Source organism: Bombus bifarius, unplaced genomic scaffold, assembly GCF_011952205.1.
Source record: "Bombus bifarius isolate JDL3187 unplaced genomic scaffold, Bbif_JDL3187 scf7180000008199, whole genome shotgun sequence".
NCBI classification, from domain to species: Eukaryota; Metazoa; Arthropoda; class Insecta; order Hymenoptera; family Apidae; genus Bombus; species Bombus bifarius.
Window position 1 is genome coordinate 3,669,048 of NW_022884505.1, and position 21,343 is coordinate 3,690,390.

The window sequence follows — 21,343 nt, forward strand, 5'->3', positions numbered from 1 at the left end:
TTTTAATACCAGGTGCTCCAAGTCCCTATTCTACCTTGACATTCTGACGCTATTCCTTCACGTAATGTCTGTCGATCTTTATCAAATTACAATATCAAAAATGTCATCTACTTCCAAACGAGACTGTGTTAAATACAAACATCATTTCACCCGGACGTATATTTTCGCTCTAAGGTATCTACAACGTCACTGAAATGTGTAAATTAATGAGAAGAACTTAACCCTAATTTTATTATTAATTATTATTAAGATCTCATTCTAGCTTGATGGCAAAGAACTGTTAAATATCGAAACGATTCCATCCACAGTTATTAACACTAGAACTACCGATAGTTAACACGAAGCTATTTCTACCAAAACCAGTGAAAATGACTGGTCTTTAAAAAATACGTAATAATAGAATATTTGTATATTTATTGATTTATTACTTTCCTACAGAAGCAATTCCACGTTATGTAGTACATTTTTGGTATTGTTAATCCATCTGGGACAATGATCCCTAAACGAGGGTTGATACATCTATAAAAATGTAGAACCAGTCATTTTGATTGGTGTGGTATTTCTAGTGTTAGCATCTAGCGATCGATCCGGAATTTTCCTGATAACTGATATCATCATATCGAATGATACGCGGTAAAAATTGTAAAAACGCGTGGCAAGTTGTATAAAACGAGGAAACTGGTTAATTGGAGTTTGATAAACAGATTGCAGGACCCTCTTACACTTTGACAAGTACCGGTCATTTTCACTGGTATTGGTACAAGTAGCCTTGATACAAAATTATTTTCAATTTGAATACGTAAAAAATAAAATAAAATTCATTATATTATTCTTCTGGTTATCGTTGCGAAAGTCATTACATCATTGCGGAAATAAATGTAACATGAAGTAGGAATTTTAATATAAAATGGTAAAACCAAACAATTTGACTGGTGTGGTAGTTCTAATATTAATTTTGTAATTGCAATTTAGCTTTTAAAAATCAGCCATCTCACGTCATTATACCATATATCCCACTGCACATTCTCATAATGAAAAATCCTACACGTTAATTCTAATAACGAAAAATACGAAATCGACGCGGGTATTTTTATTTAGAACGTTGCAATTAAATTACATCGTATAAAAGAAAATTGAACAACTGTACGATTACTCTCCGGTAACAGCGAATATTTCTAAAGACAAATTCTACTGTGAACAGCAAACGTTGGTGATATATCGCAGTAATAAATATAATAACGAAATATTAGAAAGAAAAACAATTTGCAGCGAAAATAAGCGCAACGTCTCCGCGCTTTCTCACAAGCTTCTTCCCTTTTCTCGAATTTATTGCGCGATGCATCTCGCTTAAACATGGTTCGAATTTCTGAACGATCGCGTCACCGCTTCTAGAATCCACTCGGGTGCTTTAACCGTGATAACGAAAGTGGTTTAAGCGGCGGTCGTCGAGATTGTTGTCGGAAGTTTATTTTCGTCGCGTTCCCGTCTAGCTGCTGTCAATTAATTTCCTGTAGCTGGCGCCCGTTTAATCGTCGGACGCATTGCCCGCGTAATTTCGATCGAAAGAGTCCTTTAGCTCGCGAGAGTTGGACGATGCTGGTTAGTAAAAAGAGAAGACGCGAAATTACGAGGTCAGAAAAGCGATCCTTTATTTTTCCTCGCGCGTTTGCTGGTGAAATGGCGCAGATGTTGCCGATGATTCAGACGCTTTCCAGCTCGTGAAACGATGAAATTACTTAATCCAGGAATTGGCGAACGAATAACTAACAGTGTGTCATAATGACGGTTGTATACAAAACGGTTTCGTGTTATAAATACGGATTTTTAGTGGAAACCGTTAGAGAAATTTTAGGTTGCGCGGATATAAAGTATTTTTATGTGAAAAAGTAGGACGTGGGGTTGGAAAATATCGAATTTTATGCTGTTAGCTGATTTATTTCCGTAGTACCATTTTTTATGTACGATGCTTTTTCCATGTCGATTTATTATAACAATATTCTTCGACAGATTTTACTGTTTCATTACGTCGAAGAATTAAGTAGATTTAATGCTGTATAGAGAGACTGGAAAATTTTACTCTTCAATTTCTCTCCTTTCAATTTGTACTTTTCTCGAAGAAAGATTAAAACGTTTGTCTTAATACGATGTAGGTTTTCCTATATCGAAAAAATAAGAAAATATGATCTTCCGTAAAAAGATCGAGACTCCTTTCTCGACTTCTTTCTCTCTGGATTTTTACTTTTATTGAAAAGAGTTAAAAAAGTTGGATATGTTACCATGTACATGTTATAATAATACAGACATCGATGTGTACAACAGAATTTAAATTGTTTTTTAGATTTTCTGGATATTCAAAAAGTCAAAGAAACCACGCTTGAAAGTAATTGTTTCGTCTTGTCCATGGAGGACTAGAATTGTTTATCTCTATGATTTTCAAAATTACGTTTCTATCCAATTTTGTCGAGTTTAGCTGATTCAACTGTAACTGGATAGATTTGTAGAGAATTCTAAAAATTCCATAAGATAATACCGTTACACTCGATGGCAACACTTGAACAAATATTTCTATTTATCTCGCGCGACACAATTAGAAATTTCAAGAAGCATCGAATACGTTTAAAATAAAAGATATGACGATAAAAGTGTTATATTATTCGCATTGTTTCAAAAATTACTCGCTTGAGAAGAGTTGAACACGAAATGTCAAAAGTAATGTAAATACGCTTACGGGTCACAAGTATTTCGCGTCAACGGGGCCCCGTGCTTAATTAGCAAATTGACTTAATTGCACCGAGTTCCAGTGTAGATAAGTCTGTAAAAAAGGTGCACGGTCGGCATTGCGCGTGACGGCGACAGAGAAGAAAACGGCGTCAACGCAACGGTTCGTTTCCTCGGCTCGTTCTGGCCCAGTTAGGGGGAACGAGAAGGAAATACACCAGTAGCAAGCATCCTATAAACAGAAATAAAAGTGACCAACGCGGATAAAAACTAGGCGAAAGCTTCGTAATGCATTTTTCTTTCGTTCGAAAGATCGACGACGAGATTATTTAATGACGTATACGTAGGAAAGAAAATTGAAAATAAAACTGCTGTTTATAAAATCGATCGAACTAACGTTAACATTATGTTAACCTTTTATTTTTACGCGAAGATGTACGCAGGATTCATATGTTGTTTCTTTTGTTGCTTATAGTTCAAGGGGAGATTGTGATGCAGACGACGCCCACGGTACCAACGTAAGTAGTTTCCCATTTATTTGAAAAAATATTTCTCCTTCCATCGAGAAGTCACTTCAGGCTATCTCATTTAGGATATTTCAGAATTATTGACAATTGATATCGTTTTAAGAATTGTAAAAGATTCGGGCAATTAAATTGGAATTATCCCATTTCGAGTAAATTGAATCATTCGTGTAGATTCATGTGATTTCCTAATTCCTTTATGGTTCCAAAAAGCTTGAAAATATTCGAAATTTTTAAAGAAATTCTACAAATTAAATACCAATCGATGTTTCTGTTATATTGTCCGAAAAGTGTCTTTCTTCCGCAAACGTGTTTTTTACAACAGTGCACCTTCATACAAACGTGAAACCAAGTCTGTGAAATGTTTGTCTCAACAGAACAAGATGGATCGTACGTAATTCGACAAAATAATATAAAACAACAAAATTATTTCCTTATAAAACGAAAGAAACTTTTCGGACAACCTACTATAACGCAATTATCGTTCAAGTCAAATATTGAAGTCTTCGAATAGTCGAAAAATGTTTGAAGTCTTCAGGAATAAAAATAAATTCACAGATTTTGTGGCGACGAATGTTAGAAATTTGCCAGAATTTGATTTAATGTTACGCGACAATTAATAGACATGGAATTTAAATAAAAATTCAATTTCTCATAATTCTCGTTACAGATTTACCGGCAGACCCGGCGATCCATCGCCGCCGGTCTTCGAACAGATCTTTAAGAACGCCAGATTCGCGCAGGGTGGAAACGCGATTTTCGAGGGACGCGTCCGAGGAAATCCAAAGCCCACGGTATCCTGGACGCACAAGGGTGCGCCGTTGTTGGAATCATGGAAAATTCGAATGTCTTACGACGAGAAGACCGGAGCGGTCACGCTTCAAATTAACCAAATTGGTCCTGGGGACGAGGGCGAATACACGTGCAGTGCTAAAAATCAATACGGTGAGGCTGTTTCTCGAATATCTTCAACGTACAATTCTGTTCTAGTCGATGTATAGCTCGTATTAAAAAATCAGTGTTCCAACTAATTAAAGAGTTTCACCTGCTCTTTTCCACTAGAGTGCTTGTTAAATTATTTTGAAATATAGATACGTAGACTAAAACTGGATAGAATTAAATTGCCATTTCGTACTGAAGAGAGTTTTACCTCGATTATATAGTAGATCGCAATCATAAACGTTTATTAGAGTTTTATAATTGAAATTTCCATTACGTATGCCGAGTGCAAGTCTATAAAAACAAACATTCCATTAAGTTCTGATTTTATCCGTAAATAAGAAGAAGGAAGATACTTTCTACGATTACATGATTTATATTAACATTTTCTATGCCGCTTGGAGTTAGCCAGTGATACGCGTTAACTCTTCATTCTGCGAATAAATGAATATAAAAATATTCTTTGAGAAATTATTCATTGAATAAATAGAAATAAAATTAAAACATTATAACACCATATTTTTCTTTTTCGTTTTAGGCGAAGCAATCTGCTCCGTTTACATTCAACCAGAAGGATTTGGACCTCCACAACAACAACAGATGGGTTTCAGGAAGGAATACGCTCAGACCTTCCAGTCCACCGAACAGAAGTCTCAAACAGGAACACAAAGCGTTCAACAACGCAGTTATCAACAAACGATCGATAAACGAAGCTACGTTAACGGAACTTCCATCAGCATCGAAGATTTCAAGGTTGCTATTTTATCCATTTATTCAAGGACAGATATATATATCTACGAAGAAATATAAGAACAACAAAAAATAAGCATAAGAAACAAATATACATACAGAAGAAATTTATCTCTTGGGAACTTTTTTTTTTGATTTATGGTTGAACGAAAGATAATAGTGTGACTAATTTGCAGGTGGACACTTTCGAATACAGACTGCTGCGGGAAACGGAGTTTCGAGAGTCGATTACTCGTCGTTTCGTGGGCGAATCCGACGTGCAGATTTCGACGGTGGTAGATCGTAGTCTGGGACCGGTTGCACCTCCGCAAATCACGCAGAAGCCCAGAAACTCGAAGCTTGTCGAGGGATCCGATGCCGTTTTCACTGCGAAGATCTCGGGCAATCCGAAACCAAGAGTAAGCTGATGACGTTTTTAATTCGTTCGTGTCTTTGAATTTTGTATTATTTAATATTTGGCATTTGGTATATTTCTCTAAAGACTTTAGTTTAGAAGTTAGTTTGGTTTAGTTTAGTTTGGTTCCTCTAAAGAATAGAATGAAAATACGTATGTATTTCGATAGATTTCGAATGAAATCGAAGAACAAAGAGAAAAACTAAACCATCGTAGGAAATAAGAGAATGGAAAGACACGAGTCAGCAGAGGATGTTTATGCGTTTATGGCAAACTGAAATGTGCAAAAATATACGGAATGCACGTAACATGCAAAAATGTACAGAACGTTTCATTATTATAATATCTAAGAAACAAAGCAAGTCTTCATTCAGGTTTTCACTCTTTAGCTTTCTAATAAAATAATAATCATAATTTAATTTTACGATATTATTATAATTTTAAATTTAAAGAATCGAACAATTAAGTTTAACTTCTTCGCTTATTCTCGTGATATGAATTTGCATAAACGTCCTCGATCTATTTAGGAAATAATAAAGAACGATGTTGCTTAAATGTATTTACTAAAATAATTTTCTATGCAATTCCACTTTGTATTTCAGTTAACTTGGTTCAAAAACGGTCAGAGGATCCGCGAATCACAACGCGTGGAAATGAGCCACTCGAATCAGCAAGCTACCTTGAGGATCAGAGTCGCCCTGCCGGAAGACAGTGGCCATTACACTTTGCTCTCGGAAAATCCTCAGGGTTGCACCGTCAGCTCTGCATATCTGGCGATTGAGTCCAGCGATCAAGTGGATCAGGCCTATCAAGCTCCAAGAGAAACGATCAAAACTCAGCAAGTTGAAACAACTGGCGAGTCCGACTCTGGAAAAGTACTGCCGCCGAATTTCGTTCGCACGTGCACCGATCGCGATGCCACCGAAGGAAAAATGACCAGGTACGTTTCGCGTATACTTTCGAATTGTTCAATTTTTAGGAAGATACTAATTATTTTTTGGAATTTTAAAAATCTTACAACAGTGGTAGGAAAATATGTGTCTTCGACATTCGTACTATGTATATTTCTATATATCTTCGATATCGATAGTTGACGATGCAGAATTATTATCCTTTTCTATGGGTCTTTTGGTCTGTTATTGTTATTACTTTCACAATTGACACTTACTATCTTTGTGTCATTTCGTACTTTTCATTTAGTATTGCAAGAAAAATGTTATCCATCTGACAGAAATTTAAAATCCTAAAAAGGACACAGAAGAATATTTCTACCATTGGTTAATTAACAATTGGACCAATATTTTATTATTTGCTAATAAATTAAAATATAGTACCAATTATAAAATATAGCATTCTATAAAATAGGGTAGTATTCGTTATACTGTTCTATGTTACTCTATCTTTACCTACTTTCCCCTTTTACATCGCCTTACCATTCTTCTCTACGTAGAGACAGTTCTCAAAATGAAGAAATTAAGAATCACATGGAAGAATAACACGTGACTTTCAGGTTTGACTGTCGCGTAACCGGCCGTCCGTATCCCGAGGTGACATGGTACATAAACGGTCAGCAAGTAGTCAACGATCTGACCCACAAGATCCTCGTGAACGAGTCTGGTAATAATTCATTGATGATCACGAACGTGAGCCGCGCGGACGCCGGCGTCGTGACCTGTGTCGCTAGGAACAAGGCTGGCGAAACCTCGTTCCAGTGTAACTTGAACGTGATCGAGAAAGAACAAGTTGTCGCGCCAAAATTCGTGGAACGATTCACAACAACGAATGTAAAAGAGGGAGAACCGGTTGTTTTCATGGCTCGTGCGGTTGGCACTCCTGTACCGCGTATCACCTGGCAGAAGGTGAGTTAATTAGCGTTTAAAACTTAACACACACTGATTTTCCTGAAAGATGAAACTCTCCATTCGAAGACTACAATTCTTCGTCGACGTCGGTTTTAAAAAATGGTTCGGTTACATTGAAATAACAATTTAAAAAAATCCTGACTTATTCTTAGAAACGAAACGAAAATTAAATTCGCCAGAATCTGAGCCTTTTTGCATCTGTGGGCGAGGTTTCTTGCGATATTGTTTATGCTATGCTTCGAATAACAGTGTCGAACGTCGAATGGACGTGAAAGAAAAATAAAAAATAAAAATGAGAGAATGAGAAGGAGCGATAAAAATAAATTTTCTTGATATCTGTTAACACAGGATGGAGTGCCAATAACACCTGGACCGGATGTGCGTATTTCAACGGATGGTAGCGGAGCATCAACTTTAGATATACCCTACGCAAAAATGTCAGATGCTGCTTGGTACCAGTGCACGGCGCAGAATGTAGCTGGCTCTACCGCCACCCGAGCACGGCTCTTCGTGGAAACACCGAAAGGAGTAGCCCCCGAACCAAGACGCCTGAACTTACCCCGACCGACGAAAGTCATCGAACCAGAGTAAGTTTCCATTCTATTTGTGCAAATATTAATTGCTATTTAAACATCGTATTCGTTTATTTTCTAACACATTATATTGTTAATAATATAATTATATGATATTGGATTTCGAAATCCAACATTAAAATTTGATCAAACGAGATATTAAAATGTTATAATTTTATTTTTATGCAAACGAAAGGAAAATAGATGGTAGGGTTTTAATGAAATTTATATCTCGTTTACAAAGACTGGAGGTAACGATAAAATCGATTACAGACCAGCGCCTGGCCCCGAAGTGATTTATTTGAGACACGTGGAACGCGCCAAGCCATATTTGCCTCCACCCGAGGAAGATAGAGTTTATCCACCACCACGTTTCATCATACCATTGAAGGACGTCCATCAGATCGAGGGTGGACGAATTCACTTCGAGGCCAGAATCGAACCGGTGGGCGATCCCACCATGAGGGTAGAGTGGTACGTCAATGGACGAGCTCTCGATGCGAGTAAGTAACTCTCTTGAAATATTAATGTAACATTGAGAAGATCGTTCAATATTTCAATGTTTGAATCGTTGAATCTTCGTATGATTGGAATTCCAAACTTTTAAATTTGTCAATCTCCAAAATTTTTAAAATTCCGAAACCTCGAATCTTCGAGCTTGAAATCTTTCAGTTCATCAATTTTATCGAATCATATCTATCGATTTTAGGTTCCCGTGCGACTTCTATCTTCCGATTTGGCTTCATCTCTCTCGACTTAATTAGCATCGTTCTTCAAGACAGCGGCGAATATTTATGCCGCGTCGTGAGTTCGACCGGAGTCGCCGAATCTCGAGCTACCCTCAGCGTGACACGTGAGTTTTCGTTATTTACTTAAATTTCCTATTTCTCTGTTCCCGCGATCCGGAAGCTTCCAATATTCTCTCGAGATCAGGAAATTGTGATAATGTTAAATAAAAAAAAAAATCTCATTGTAGCACGCGCAACAATCGAACAGGCTAGCCAACACCCCGACAGCCTTCAATATATTCAACAGCTCGAGGATTACAGCAAGTATCAAAGGCAGGAGAGTGTGGAGGAGATCTCTTCACAGCGGCCGGCCTTCATCCGACCACTCCAGGATCTAGGAGAGCTACAGGAAGGTCGTAACGCTCATTTTGAAGCGCAACTGACACCTGTAAGCGATCCCACGATGAAAGTGGAGTGGTACAAGGATGGCAGGCCTATCACAGCTAGTAAGTACATTTCCAATGTATCCAAATTATCAACGATACTAGGATTCCTAGGTCATTCTTAATAATTAACAATTCATTATTTAATATAATATAATTAATTATTAGGAATGTTTACATAAATTCTATTTATCTGTCTTTTTGTTATTTCTCACTACGTTTTCTCTTTTTACAAGTTTTATCAACGATCAAGATTTTAACGAATAATAATTATACCTAGGCTCAAGAATCACAACCATCTTCAACTTCGGGTACGTCTCGCTCAATATATTGCACCTACGAGCTGAAGATGCCGGTTCTTATACTGTCAGAGCTGTGAACCGCTTGGGAGAGGCCGTCAGCTCCGCGTCTCTTCGTGTCTTTGGTAAATGTCGTGAAATAACATCGTCTCTATATATTGAATAATAGTATTTGAAAGAATATTTGATTACATCGTACGTGTTATTGGATCATTTTAGCACGCACAAGCGTTACTACTGATCTGGGAATCCCCGAGCAACAAAGGTATATCGAGGCTGCCGAGGAATTGGAAGCCTATCAACAGGCTATGCACCAGAAATACGTACAGCAACAGCCTGAACCGACTAGCCCACCGGAATTCAAATCTCCTATCAAGGATCAAAACAACATACGAGAAGGCGGATTTGCTCATTTCGAAGCACGTCTAGAACCAGTCGGCGATTCTGATTTGAGAGTCGAATGGCTCAAGGACGGACGCCCTGTAGAAGCAAGTAAGTAGAATCTTTTTCTATATTCTGCTGCAAAGTATGCTGCATGTTGTAGTTTAATAAATCCTCTACACTTGTATACATAATATTTGGAATTATAGAATTTTTAGATCATAGAATCATGGAAAAGCATCGTAGCAATCCTAAGACTATTACAATCAGAATCTAAGATTGTGAGATTGTAAAATTAAACATCTTACGATCGTTCGATGCTAAAAATTGAAGATTCTGAAATTGGTAGAGGAATTAAATTTTAGGACAATTAAAATAGGATAAAATATCGTAGTTCTGAAATGTTAAGATGTAAGATTCGTGGCGTTTCAACGAGAAAAAATAATTACAAAGTTAGAAATTAGAAAATCGTGGAATTCTATGATCCCAAAATTTTCAATCGCGAAATCCCAAAAGTCTGGAATTCTAGAATTTTAGAACAGAAATTCAACTAATATTACGATATCGCAAGATGTCAGAATTCTATAATTCCAAAATTTTAACACCCCGAAATCCCTAGAAATATATTGTCAGAATTTTCATGCAAAATTATAATAGGATTTTCAAATTACGTAACTCTCCAATGCCAAGTGTCAAGAAATCCAACATTTCGATAATTTCAATCACACGAACGCAAATTTTTCCCTCAGGTTCACGGATCACGACATTCTTCAACTTCGGTTACGTGGCATTGACCATCAAATACGTAACGATTCACGATGTTGGTATATACACTTGCCGCGCATACAACCGCGTCGGTGAAGCACATACAACCGCTCAACTGAGCGTCATCAGCAAGAACGATGTCATCTATGACAGTCAACATCCGACCGGACTTCAAAAGATTCAAACTTTGGAAGATTCCAGCAGATATTCGCGACAAGTTCAAGAAGAAACACAAGTAACTCAAGCACCACGATTTTTGGGCAACCTGAAGGGTACTAACAAGATCGTTGAAGGTCAACGTGCACATTTCGAGGCTCGTGTGGAACCTCAGAGCGATTTAACTATGACGATCGAATGGTACCACAATGGAAAATCTATCACTGCTGCAAATAGAATTCAAACATATCACGACTTTGGATACGTGGCTATAGATATTCTTCAGGTTAGACCTGAGGACGCTGGTACTTACACTGTGGTCGCTAGAAATGCTCTTGGAGAAGCTAAACTGTCCGCCACGATGATCGTGGAGAGTAAGTTTTTGAAATTTCGTTATACATAGGTGTATCGTGAGAAACAGTAAGCAGGTCGATGTAGATAAATGTTAAAAATCGTCGTTCTACAGCGTGTTTATAAATATTCATACATTTACGATAAAATGGACGCATACTCGTTCTAGTTGCGTCTTAATGAGATTTTTCAATTCTTTGATGAAATAGTATCTTCGGTTTAGTTAGTTTGAAGTCTTCTTTCCATTTATATTATATAATTATCCATTATTTTATTTTATTTTATTAAATAAACTATCTCTAAACAATTTATTCTTATAAACGATTCTGTTCTTTTTTCGCGTGTCTAGACGATCCAATACATTTCACGAAATAGATCGAAGATAATAAAATAGTTTTATCGCAAGTGTCGAATTTGCAACAACTTTTATCTTGAATTTCGGAAAACAATCGAATCAGACAATTACTTTATTGTACTTGAAAAAAAGAGTCAAATTTTATATCAAATTTCCAACATTAAATTTTATAATATTAGTCATAGATTTATACGATAATATCGTAGAATATTAGATATAGCATATATAGCAGAAGTATAGAATATTAAATATAATATATAGCAGAACTATATAGTGTCAAATATATATTCTACCAAACGCCATAATATAATCTTATTTGTTTTTAATAATAGCACGCTCAAGCGTCGATACCAGCAGTATGCATCGCACTTCCTACGAGAAGACTCAGCGTCTCGAAGAATCGAAATTCGTCGAGCCCCAATATCACATCGAGGAAATTTCAAAATCAAAGCCAATATTCGTGCAGCCATTGAGCGATCCTAAACCAGTGAGCGAGGGCAAGAACATTCATTTGGAATGTCGTTTGGAACCCATGGGCGATCCAACGATGAGAGTCGAATGGTTCCAAAATGGTCGTCCAGTTACCGTTGGCTCCAGATTTAGAACTTACTATGACTTTGGTTTCGTCGCTTTGGATATCGTGCATTCGACTATCCTCGACTCTGGCGAATATACTGTCAGAGCCACCAATCATCTTGGCACTGCTCATACCTCAGCCTGCGTCAGAGTAATCGGAAAGTCCGATGTTGTTACCGAAACTCAGCACGAGCAATCGCTCGAACAGATTCAAATGCTGGAAGATTCATCGAGGTTTGTAATATTTAATGGAATTTATAGTAGAACTATAAAATGAGGTATGAAATTTTTGCTTTTACGAGAGCTAAAAATATGTAGATATTTTTGGCGAATTTAACGTTCTCTTTTAATGGAACGAAGATACGTCTGTATATATACGAGTGTTTATTTATTTTCGTCCTAACAGTTTAAATATAATTTAGTCCATCTGTATTGGTATATTTCAATTTGTATTATGTGTAGATAGCGTTAAGAGTATCATAAGACCAAAATCTATGCGAAGATTTCTAGAAAGCGATTTGGTCGAGAATCAATTGGAAATTCAAACTTCTTCCTTTTTCTAGACTCGAATATTTTTACGAGACGTTAAACCGAGTTTTTAGGTTTAGTATAAATTTAGTAATTTCATTTGGTTTCAATGCTTACACGCTATATAACAAAAGAATATCAAATAGTCTTCTTTCGTCGAACAATCAAATTGGGTCTTCGATTTGAATTAAAAAAAATGTATATTATACGAGTGGCTCAGAAAACACACTACTCAACTCTATAAATTGAAAGCTAATTTACGATTACTTCTAAAGACTTCCTTCGACATACGTAAACCTATGGAAATTACTTGCACATTTCTTAAGGTGTTGAACAGTAATTACGTTTGTGGACGATAAAATTTCGTAATTCACAAAAGTAGAATTACCGAGTATCAAGTACCAAGTATAATACGATGTAAAGCCTTTATTATTGTCATAATAATCATATAAATTTACGTTTCAACGCACAGATATCGCAAGACCCAGCAAGAAGAAGTGACAGTGATGCAGCCACCGCAATTCACTCGTCCTTTGCACAACATCGAAACGGTGGAGCTGACCAACGTTCACCTCGAGTGTCGTCTTCAGCCAGTTGGCGACTCCAGCATGAAAGTGGAATGGTTCGTCAATGGCAGACCAGTGAAGACTGGCCACAGATTCAGACCATCTTACGAATTCGATTACGTCGCCCTTGACATCTTGGGTGTTTATCCTGAAGATTCAGGCGTGTACACCTGCCAAGCTAGAAATCAACTGGGAGAAGCCGTCACTTCCTGTTCAGTGAGAGTACACGCTAAGAAAGATTTACTCCTGGAGTCTCAACATCCTGAAGGCTTGGAAAGAATACAATACTTGGAAGATGCTTCCAGATACAAGAGACAGGAACTGGTTGACGAAGTGGTCAATGTTAAACCGAGATTCATCACGGCTCCGAAAAATCAAGAGAATCTTCGTGAAGGACAACACGCTCATTTCGAGTGCAAACTGGAACCTGTAACGGACTCGAACTTGAAAGTCGAATGGTTCAAGAACGGTCGTCCGGTTACAATAGGTAAATGAAGTTTCTTAATAATATTTTAAGCAATGAAATTTTTAGATTTTCGATTTATAGATCAACTTCATAGAAGTAACAATTATCAATGATCTAAACGCTTGATGATCCGTAAGAATTTAGAGGTAGAAACTAGCCAATGCATCTACCAAATTACAGATACAAATACAGATACAGATCTACAAATTACAATAGATCCAAACTAGATGTAATTCTAGATCCAATTAGATTTTCACATTATAATTAGATGCGTTAATTAAATAGGTGTTAGATGTTAGATTTTTAGAACTCGGGGTTTAACCTTCTTCCGTCTTCTCGAAATTTCGTTTTCTTATTCCTTGAGAGAAACATATTAGGTTGTCCGAAAAGTTTCTTTCGTTTCATAAGGTGATAATAGATGAACAACGATTTCTGTTCTATATTATTTTATTGAATTAGGTATGATCCATTTTATTATTATTATGTTCGTGTATAATTCTATAAATTAGTATAAAACAAAAAACATTGTGGGTATATCAATTCCTTATAGAACCAAAGAAACTTTTTGAACAACCTAATGTAATACCATGATACCTGTATTTTACAAAGCTTTCTTGCTTGTTTTCTCTTAATTGATTTTTCCATTCGCCACTGCAACAAAAATATCGCAGTCTAATATTTCAGATCTAACTACTTCAAGCTTCGCTTGATTCTATTTTGTCAAAAAAGTACAATTGCAACGCAGAGTTTCTGAACTCTCCAATACTGCGATAAAAAGGATGTTTTTTTCTTATATTCTTATTTTTTCTAACTCAAGATATAATTTCTTAATTCTAGGACACCGATTCCGTCCAATCCACGATTTTGGCTACGTTGCTCTGGATGTAATCGACTTAATCGCCGAGGACTCGGGTACCTACACGTGTCGAGCTGTCAATCTGGTTGGCAGCGACGAAGTGTCCTGCACTCTAACTTGTCGATCAACCGCACAAGTTCTGACAGACACTCAGAACGAGATTGGCCTGGAACAAATTCATTACCTCGAGGATAGATCGAGATACCAACGCCGAGAAGATATCGAGGAAACAACCACTCAAGCTCCAATTTTCACCACCTCCTTGAACAACGTTGAGATCAAAGAAGGTCAAAGAGCACACTTCGAGTGCAGGTTGATCCCTGTATCTGATGTAACGATGAAAGTCGAATGGTTCCATAATAATAAGCCTGTGAAAGCTGGCTCAAGATTCGTCGAGACTAATAGCTTTGGTTTCGTGGCCTTGGATATCATGTACGCCTATCCTGAAGACTCTGGTACTTACACCTGCCGAGCGAAGAATATCATAGGAGAGGCAATTACATCTGCAACTGCAGTTGTGCACTGTAAGTCCCAACCCTCTTTCTTCGTTAGCTTTTAATTTTGAGGTGCTTCGTTGAAATTAACAAAATAGATATGAATTCTTTATGATTTTATAATTTTATCATAAAAAAAATAAAATAGTTTGAACGTATTTTAATAATACTATGATGTAAAATTTATAGTATTTTCTTTATAATTCTTTATGATTTTATAATTTTATTATTAAAAAATTAAAAAATTTTAATGTGTTTTAATAATATTCCGATGTAAAGTTTATAGTATTAAATTAGAAAATTTAGTGTTTAATTTATATTAATAAATAAACTACTAATAAACTTTAGTAGTATGTAAAATTTAGATTAGGAAATTCACGTAATTTATCTTATGGTATTTGTGTGATGATGATTTAAATATGGAACGTAAATTAGAAATCACGGAATTTAGAGAAATTTATGAGTCAAGTGCGTGAAAAATTTTGCAGTATATAGATAGATTTTTTTTTTAAATTCTATCGGTAGTAAGTTTAAGAAATAAATTTTCAAAAGAAGATCTAATTATTAAAATTAAAGTAACTACAATGGATTTGAACTTCCCGGGAAACGATTTTATGAAGAACAGAAAGTCAGAGAAATACATAAAATAGTCACGAAGCACATGAACACATAGCTAGTCACGTAGAGATTTCATATAACTCAAGAATATTTATCCGCGATAATGCTTGAGTAAATTTGTTGGAAATATGCTTAAATTAAACAGATAAGTCATATATATGTTAATAATTCTCAAAAAGTTAATGGAATAAAAGATTTGATAACGTGTTGTTTTTACTCGAACTTTTTGCCTGACGTTCGTAATTGAGGTATTCATTTTTTTCTTTTACCGCACAGCGAAAAAGTCCATTTACACGGAAAGCCAAAATGAAGAGACACTTCAACGTCTTCATTACTTGGAGGATACCTCGAGATACCAACGTAAAACTACGACCGAGGAAATCGTTACTCAAGCACCAGTTTTCACGATGCCGATCAAGGATCTGAAAGTCGCTGAAAATCAAGCGGCTCATTTCGAAGCTCGAGTGATACCTGTGGGCGATTCAAAGCTCAAAGTCGAATGGTTGAGAAATGGAGTTCCCATAGCAGCTTGTAAGTTACGTTCAAGATTCATTTTTCCACGCGTACTGTAATTTTGGCAAATAATTCAATTTTCTAATCCGACAACAAACGCAATAAATTGCAGCGAATTAAATTCACAATTCTTCTCCGTGTTATCTCAAAATAAATTTTGGAATATTAATCCCGAAATAAATTTTCCCTGTATATTCCAATTTCGAACGATCTTTTAAAGTTTTTAATTTACCAATAAGTTACATTGCAATTAGATTCAATTGATAATTATAATACTTATTTTTCTATACCTTAAAAATTTCGTTAAAAATTCCTAATTTCTGCTTTGCTTTATTTTATCGAGATTTGAATTACATCCGAATTTCACTCAAACGATACATCTATCGTAAATGAAATAAATTACTATATTTTCAATAGCGAATCGCGTGACAACGATGCACGATTTCGGATACGTCGCTCTAAACATGAAATACGTGAACCCTGAAGACTCAGGTACCTACACTTGCCGTGCAGTAAATGATCTTGGAGAGGCTGTAACATCAGCGACACTTTTCGTCCAGTGTGAGTATAGATTGTGCGCAGAACAGAAAATCATTTTGAAAATGAGGCTTCGATTTCGGTATCGCTTCTCATAAGCTATAATCTAGCTTTCAAGACGTGTAGAAGCAGCTGCTTACACGTAGATATTTTTGTATTTTTGTGTGTAGCGATTTTTCCTACCTTTTCTTTTTTTTTTTTTTTTTTTGATGAAGTGTTGGTAGAACTTTTTTGGACGCTTCCACGAATATACTTTTTTGTACTACGAAATTCGCGAAGAAATGCAGAAGAAGATCTTTTATTCTTGGCCGCAGCTGAGTTTTCTTAACAATTATTTCACATACATCATCGTTGATCACACATTAAGATTATAATTTTTATAAACATTTGGTATCGATCACGTACAAATTATTTTTTAATATGATACCTTGCTTTTTTACTGACCCCTGTCTTATGTCTTCATATTTTATACCAAATTTTTAATATCTTTCGAAATATTTTATTAAGATGAAACGATGACTGACTGAACAATAATTACTTAGAATTGATCCTTTTGCTATGAAAAATTCACTTTAACTATACTTTACTATAATAAATAAATAAACGGTAGTTCTTAACAACAATCTCTTCAATACATTTCAAGTTTCATTCTACATATTACGTTTCTATGCAATTTTCTAAAATACCTAAATAGAAATCAGTATATTCTCATATACCTGGACTTTAATTCCCCTGGCACAAATTTATACCATGTTAATGATCGATAATTCTGTTAAACGTCAATTATGTACACCAACGATCGAACAAACAATTTCATCAAAGACGTTGTCACTCGCAAACAAAGTCAAACACATTGGAGCCTCAGTAGCAAAGGGATTAATCCTCCCATCGAAATCAAACATCAACCTACATTACACCAAAGACGGTCCAGCATCCGATGTAACATCCAGCGAAAATGTAATTTTCGTGAAAAGATCGTCCTAAAAAATGAAAAAAAAAAAAAAAAGAAACACTAAAAGCACCCATACCTCATTTTCACCTCGATCGAACATATCACCGCTATTCACGACACGTGTACAACGACACACTGACAAACCTATTCCCGAACACAGCCAAGGCGGCCCTGCAATTCGAGTCGCAGCACGAGAGCGCGTTGTCGAAGATCCAGGCGCTGGAGGACACCAGCAGGTATCAACGACGCGAAGAAGAAGAGATCGTGGTAAAGGAGAAACCATCGTTCACTGTCCAACTAAACGGACCTACCAGCTTGGTCGAGGGACAAAGCGCACACTATGAGTGCCGTATCGAGCCCTACCCCGATCCAACTATGAAGGTGGAATGGTTCCACAATGGGAAACCATTATCCACCGGTCACAGGTACAGAACGACTTGTGACTTTGGATTCGCTGCGTTGGACGTGCTCACGGTATATGCTGAAGATTCTGGCACCTATACCTGCCAGGCCACCAATAGACTGGGATCGGCGAAGAGCTCGATTAATCTTGACGTGAAATGTAAGTAGTCGAGGGTGAAACAGAGACGAGGATCTCCCTCGAGGATTTTCCATGCTGTGTAAGTCGAGGGTGGCGGGGTAGAAGTATCGTGATCCTTTTGTAAATTAATTTACGGTTACTGCAAGTTAATATCGACATGGTAATATACGATAATGTGCATTAATGTTATCGTATAAAAATTATTCGATATCGATTAAGGGTTGTTGCTTTAGCGAAGGAGGAGGATTTATACGATTCTCATCCTTCGCGAGGAACATTGAAGAAATCTTTTTTTATTTGCTTCTGCTTCGAGGATGCATGGAACGGACGTTAAATCGTTGAAAAATAAAAAGGAAAAATAATAATGTTAACACGAACATAGATAATAATAATGTTGAAACTGTATCGAAGGTGTAAAGAACGAACTAAAATTATATCGTATTATCATATTCTGTATACAGAAAGTTTTAAAGATACTTGTTCTCTGACTAAAAGTATCTTTAACAGCTTTCTCGAACCTTGAAAAATATTCCTGACTTTCAAAGTGATTTATAAAACGAACAATTACTAAGTCACAATGGAAAGAGCGATACTTCTACGAACGTCCACGTTGAAATCACGCACGGGGACAGCAGGTGGATGTAACCAAGCACTTTGTGTAACCTAGAGACCCTGTTTTTCCAACGCTTCTAGTTCTCCGTCGCTTAAATACGTAGTTTCGCTTTTGTAAATTGTACACACAGTGAATTACCACCCTTTTCTCGATGTTTCATCCTTGTTTTCTACCCTTTGTTTTATATTTATTCTTTACTCGTTTACACCTCTTGTACGTTTCTATGTCCACGAAATATGAAAAAAAAAAACGATCTCTACGATTATTCTCGACCCTCCTGTCCTCCAAGCGAAATTACTATAACGAAAAGGAATGGATAATTGCATAAATGCCACGTTGCAGCTCGCTCCTCGATTATTCGCGAAACTCAACACGAAAGTGCCCTGAAGAAAATACAGTACCTAGAAGACGACTCGCGTTATAAACGCGTAGACGAAGAGGACTTGATCATCGCCGAGAAACCGAAATTCGGTCGTCCATTGAAGAACATCGAACATCTGCCTGAAGGCAAAAGCGCCCATCTCGAGGCGACTCTAACGCCTGTCAACGATCCCACTATGGTGGTTGAATGGTACAGAGATGGCAGACCGATTCCTCAAGGACATAAATTCAAGACTACCTACGACTTTGGTTACGTGGCTCTCGATATTCTTTACGCCTATCCGGAAGACTCTGGAACTTACATGTGCAAGGCGAGGAACGCTGTTGGCGAGGCTGTTACCACTTGCGTCATCAGCGTCGACTGTAAGTGTTTAACGAAATTTGGAACAAGCCTTTTACGCATTAAACGATTTAGGATATCGAGGGATAGTATTTTCTAAATTAACAAATTTAAGATATCGGGCGCCAATACTTTGTGGATTAAGAAGTTTAGGATATTTGGGAATAGAATTTTATAGATTAAGAAATTTAAGAAATCGCAACAACGTTTTGCTGGAGATGTTGAGAATTTGGGAAACTAATGGGTGGCGTTTGTAATTGAAAAATTTATATATCGCGATGTGGTGGATTTAGAAAGCTAGCAAACAGTATTTGAAATTTCGAAGATTGAGAAATATTTTACACTTTAAACAACTTATGTGACAGTAGCCTTAGGATTTCTTTAGATTTTAGATTAATTTTCCATCGAGATAATAATATTATCTAGAGGATTTCTCTATAGCTTTTTGTTACTATAAATGCAAATCTTAGGAATTACTAGACATTTGACTGTCTCGAATACGGAACAGATGTTATAACCTTTCGACTTATATCAAAATTTACAAGTTGCTCGTTATTTGCGTAAGAATTCACTTGAAAAGAACGACAGATAAACAACTGTCCATTCTTTCAAACAGCGAAACAAGGCCTGTATTTGGACACGTTAGACGCTCAGCGTTTGCAGAAGATTCGCGAGCTAGAGACTGTAGAAGTGAAGCAAGAGATTGAAAAAGAGGTTGTACATCAGAAGCCTGTTTTCCTAACGCCATTGAACAATCTGGATCTAAAGGAGGGCGAACACGCTCACTTGGAATGCCGCGTCGAACCCATCAACGACCCAAATCTAAAGATAGAATGGTAACGAAATCGATCAATTAGAATTTATTGAATTTCATTAACGTACAATGCAACTCTAACTAAATTTAAACTGCTGAATTTTATGCATTTCTGGTGGAATTGTAGAGGATTGGTTAATAGGTAACGAGAACTTGCTGTTGCAACCTGTCAAATATATATGAAATAAATTAAATAAATAATAAATAAATATAGACAATGTCCTAAGTCGCTCGTACAAACGTATTCGCAAAAACAGTGTATAATCGCTCGCAGATAACTCGTAGATATTAATCGATACCTCGTATAACTCGTATTATAATTCATATAATAACTCGTATAGTAATTCAAATTCGTCTTTGTTCGACGGTTGCACGTAGCGGTGACATTGTTTTGCCCGGAGTTTATTTATTATTACGTTACGTGTATCCTAACGATCTTGATACTCCAAGGCAAAACAACAACATAATTTGAACTGTCCTCTACTCATGTGCCACTACACATTTCTGAAGCATTTAAACAAGCAAAAATGTACAAAATCCACATGATATAAAAAATATTCTCCAAGCGAAGTGCTTGTTTAAATAACATTCAATGAAAGAAATAAATCATTACGTAGATTGCATTTCATTTTTTTAGTATCAACCCCTTGACCTACGATTTACGTTCGAGAATTTTGGGCCGAAAACGTAAACCAGCTATTATGTATTGTATTACATATTATGTTTGGCCCGATCATCGTACTACGGACTATGCCCGTAATATTTACATTTGCCCGTAGTTGTAGGTTAAGGGGTTAATAAAAATATAGAATTGCATAAAAATCCGTAGTCTACCGATGTTAAATGTTTAAGTCTAATTATTACGATGTTGGCGTTTAATTTGGACGAATTGAACGTTGTAACGCAGGTTCGTAAATGGAGTTGCTGTAAGAACAGGACATCGCTTCCGCAAAACACACGACTTTGGTTATGTGGCTCTTGATATTCTTTATACATATGCCGAAGATTCTGGTACCTACATGTGCAAGGCTACCAATTTAGCTGGCGAGGCTGTCAACACTTGCACCATCAAAGTTGGCTGTAAGTGGTTCGATTTAAAATTCAAGCTTTCGTAACGAGTACAATAAGAAGGAAGAAATTAAAAATGATAGATTTCAAATATAACGCGATTTAATTGAGTATTTCTTACTTTTTTATTTAATTTCTTTGTTTTTATTTAACATCAGTTTCTAACTAGAAATTACTCGAATTCTTAGCAAAAGACAAACGTTACCACCTTCCCCGTTTTCCCCCATGGAAACCTCTAAAAAA

General features: G+C 36.4%; 1 protein-coding gene across 7 annotated transcripts in view; it reads left to right on the top strand.

The window, feature by feature from the left end:
• LOC117210299 (titin) overlaps positions 1–21,343 on the top strand; it is a 245,115-nt gene that overhangs the window by 127,430 nt on the left and 96,342 nt on the right. For all 7 annotated transcript variants that reach the window (XR_004488081.1, XR_004488082.1, XM_033453195.1 and 4 more), the window contains 22 exons: positions 3,194–3,236; positions 3,913–4,187; positions 4,720–4,934; positions 5,108–5,329; positions 5,928–6,265; positions 6,836–7,184; positions 7,536–7,774; positions 8,033–8,262; positions 8,469–8,612; positions 8,736–8,993; positions 9,211–9,354; positions 9,449–9,721; positions 10,360–10,905; positions 11,570–12,047; positions 12,814–13,394; positions 14,211–14,753; positions 15,618–15,872; positions 16,272–16,415; positions 17,504–17,905; positions 18,840–19,241; positions 19,835–20,054; positions 20,940–21,112. Coding sequence is in view for 5 of the 7 variants with exons in the window: in XM_033453195.1 (XP_033309086.1) it covers positions 3,194–3,236; positions 3,913–4,187; positions 4,720–4,934; positions 5,108–5,329; positions 5,928–6,265; positions 6,836–7,184; positions 7,536–7,774; positions 8,033–8,262; positions 8,469–8,612; positions 8,736–8,993; positions 9,211–9,354; positions 9,449–9,721; positions 10,360–10,905; positions 11,570–12,047; positions 12,814–13,394; positions 14,211–14,753; positions 15,618–15,872; positions 16,272–16,415; positions 17,504–17,905; positions 18,840–19,241; positions 19,835–20,054; positions 20,940–21,112 (6,474 nt within the window). In the remaining 2 variants the exon portion in view is untranslated. The remainder of the gene's footprint in view (positions 1–3,193; positions 3,237–3,912; positions 4,188–4,719; positions 4,935–5,107; positions 5,330–5,927; positions 6,266–6,835; positions 7,185–7,535; positions 7,775–8,032; positions 8,263–8,468; positions 8,613–8,735; positions 8,994–9,210; positions 9,355–9,448; positions 9,722–10,359; positions 10,906–11,569; positions 12,048–12,813; positions 13,395–14,210; positions 14,754–15,617; positions 15,873–16,271; positions 16,416–17,503; positions 17,906–18,839; positions 19,242–19,834; positions 20,055–20,939; positions 21,113–21,343) is intronic.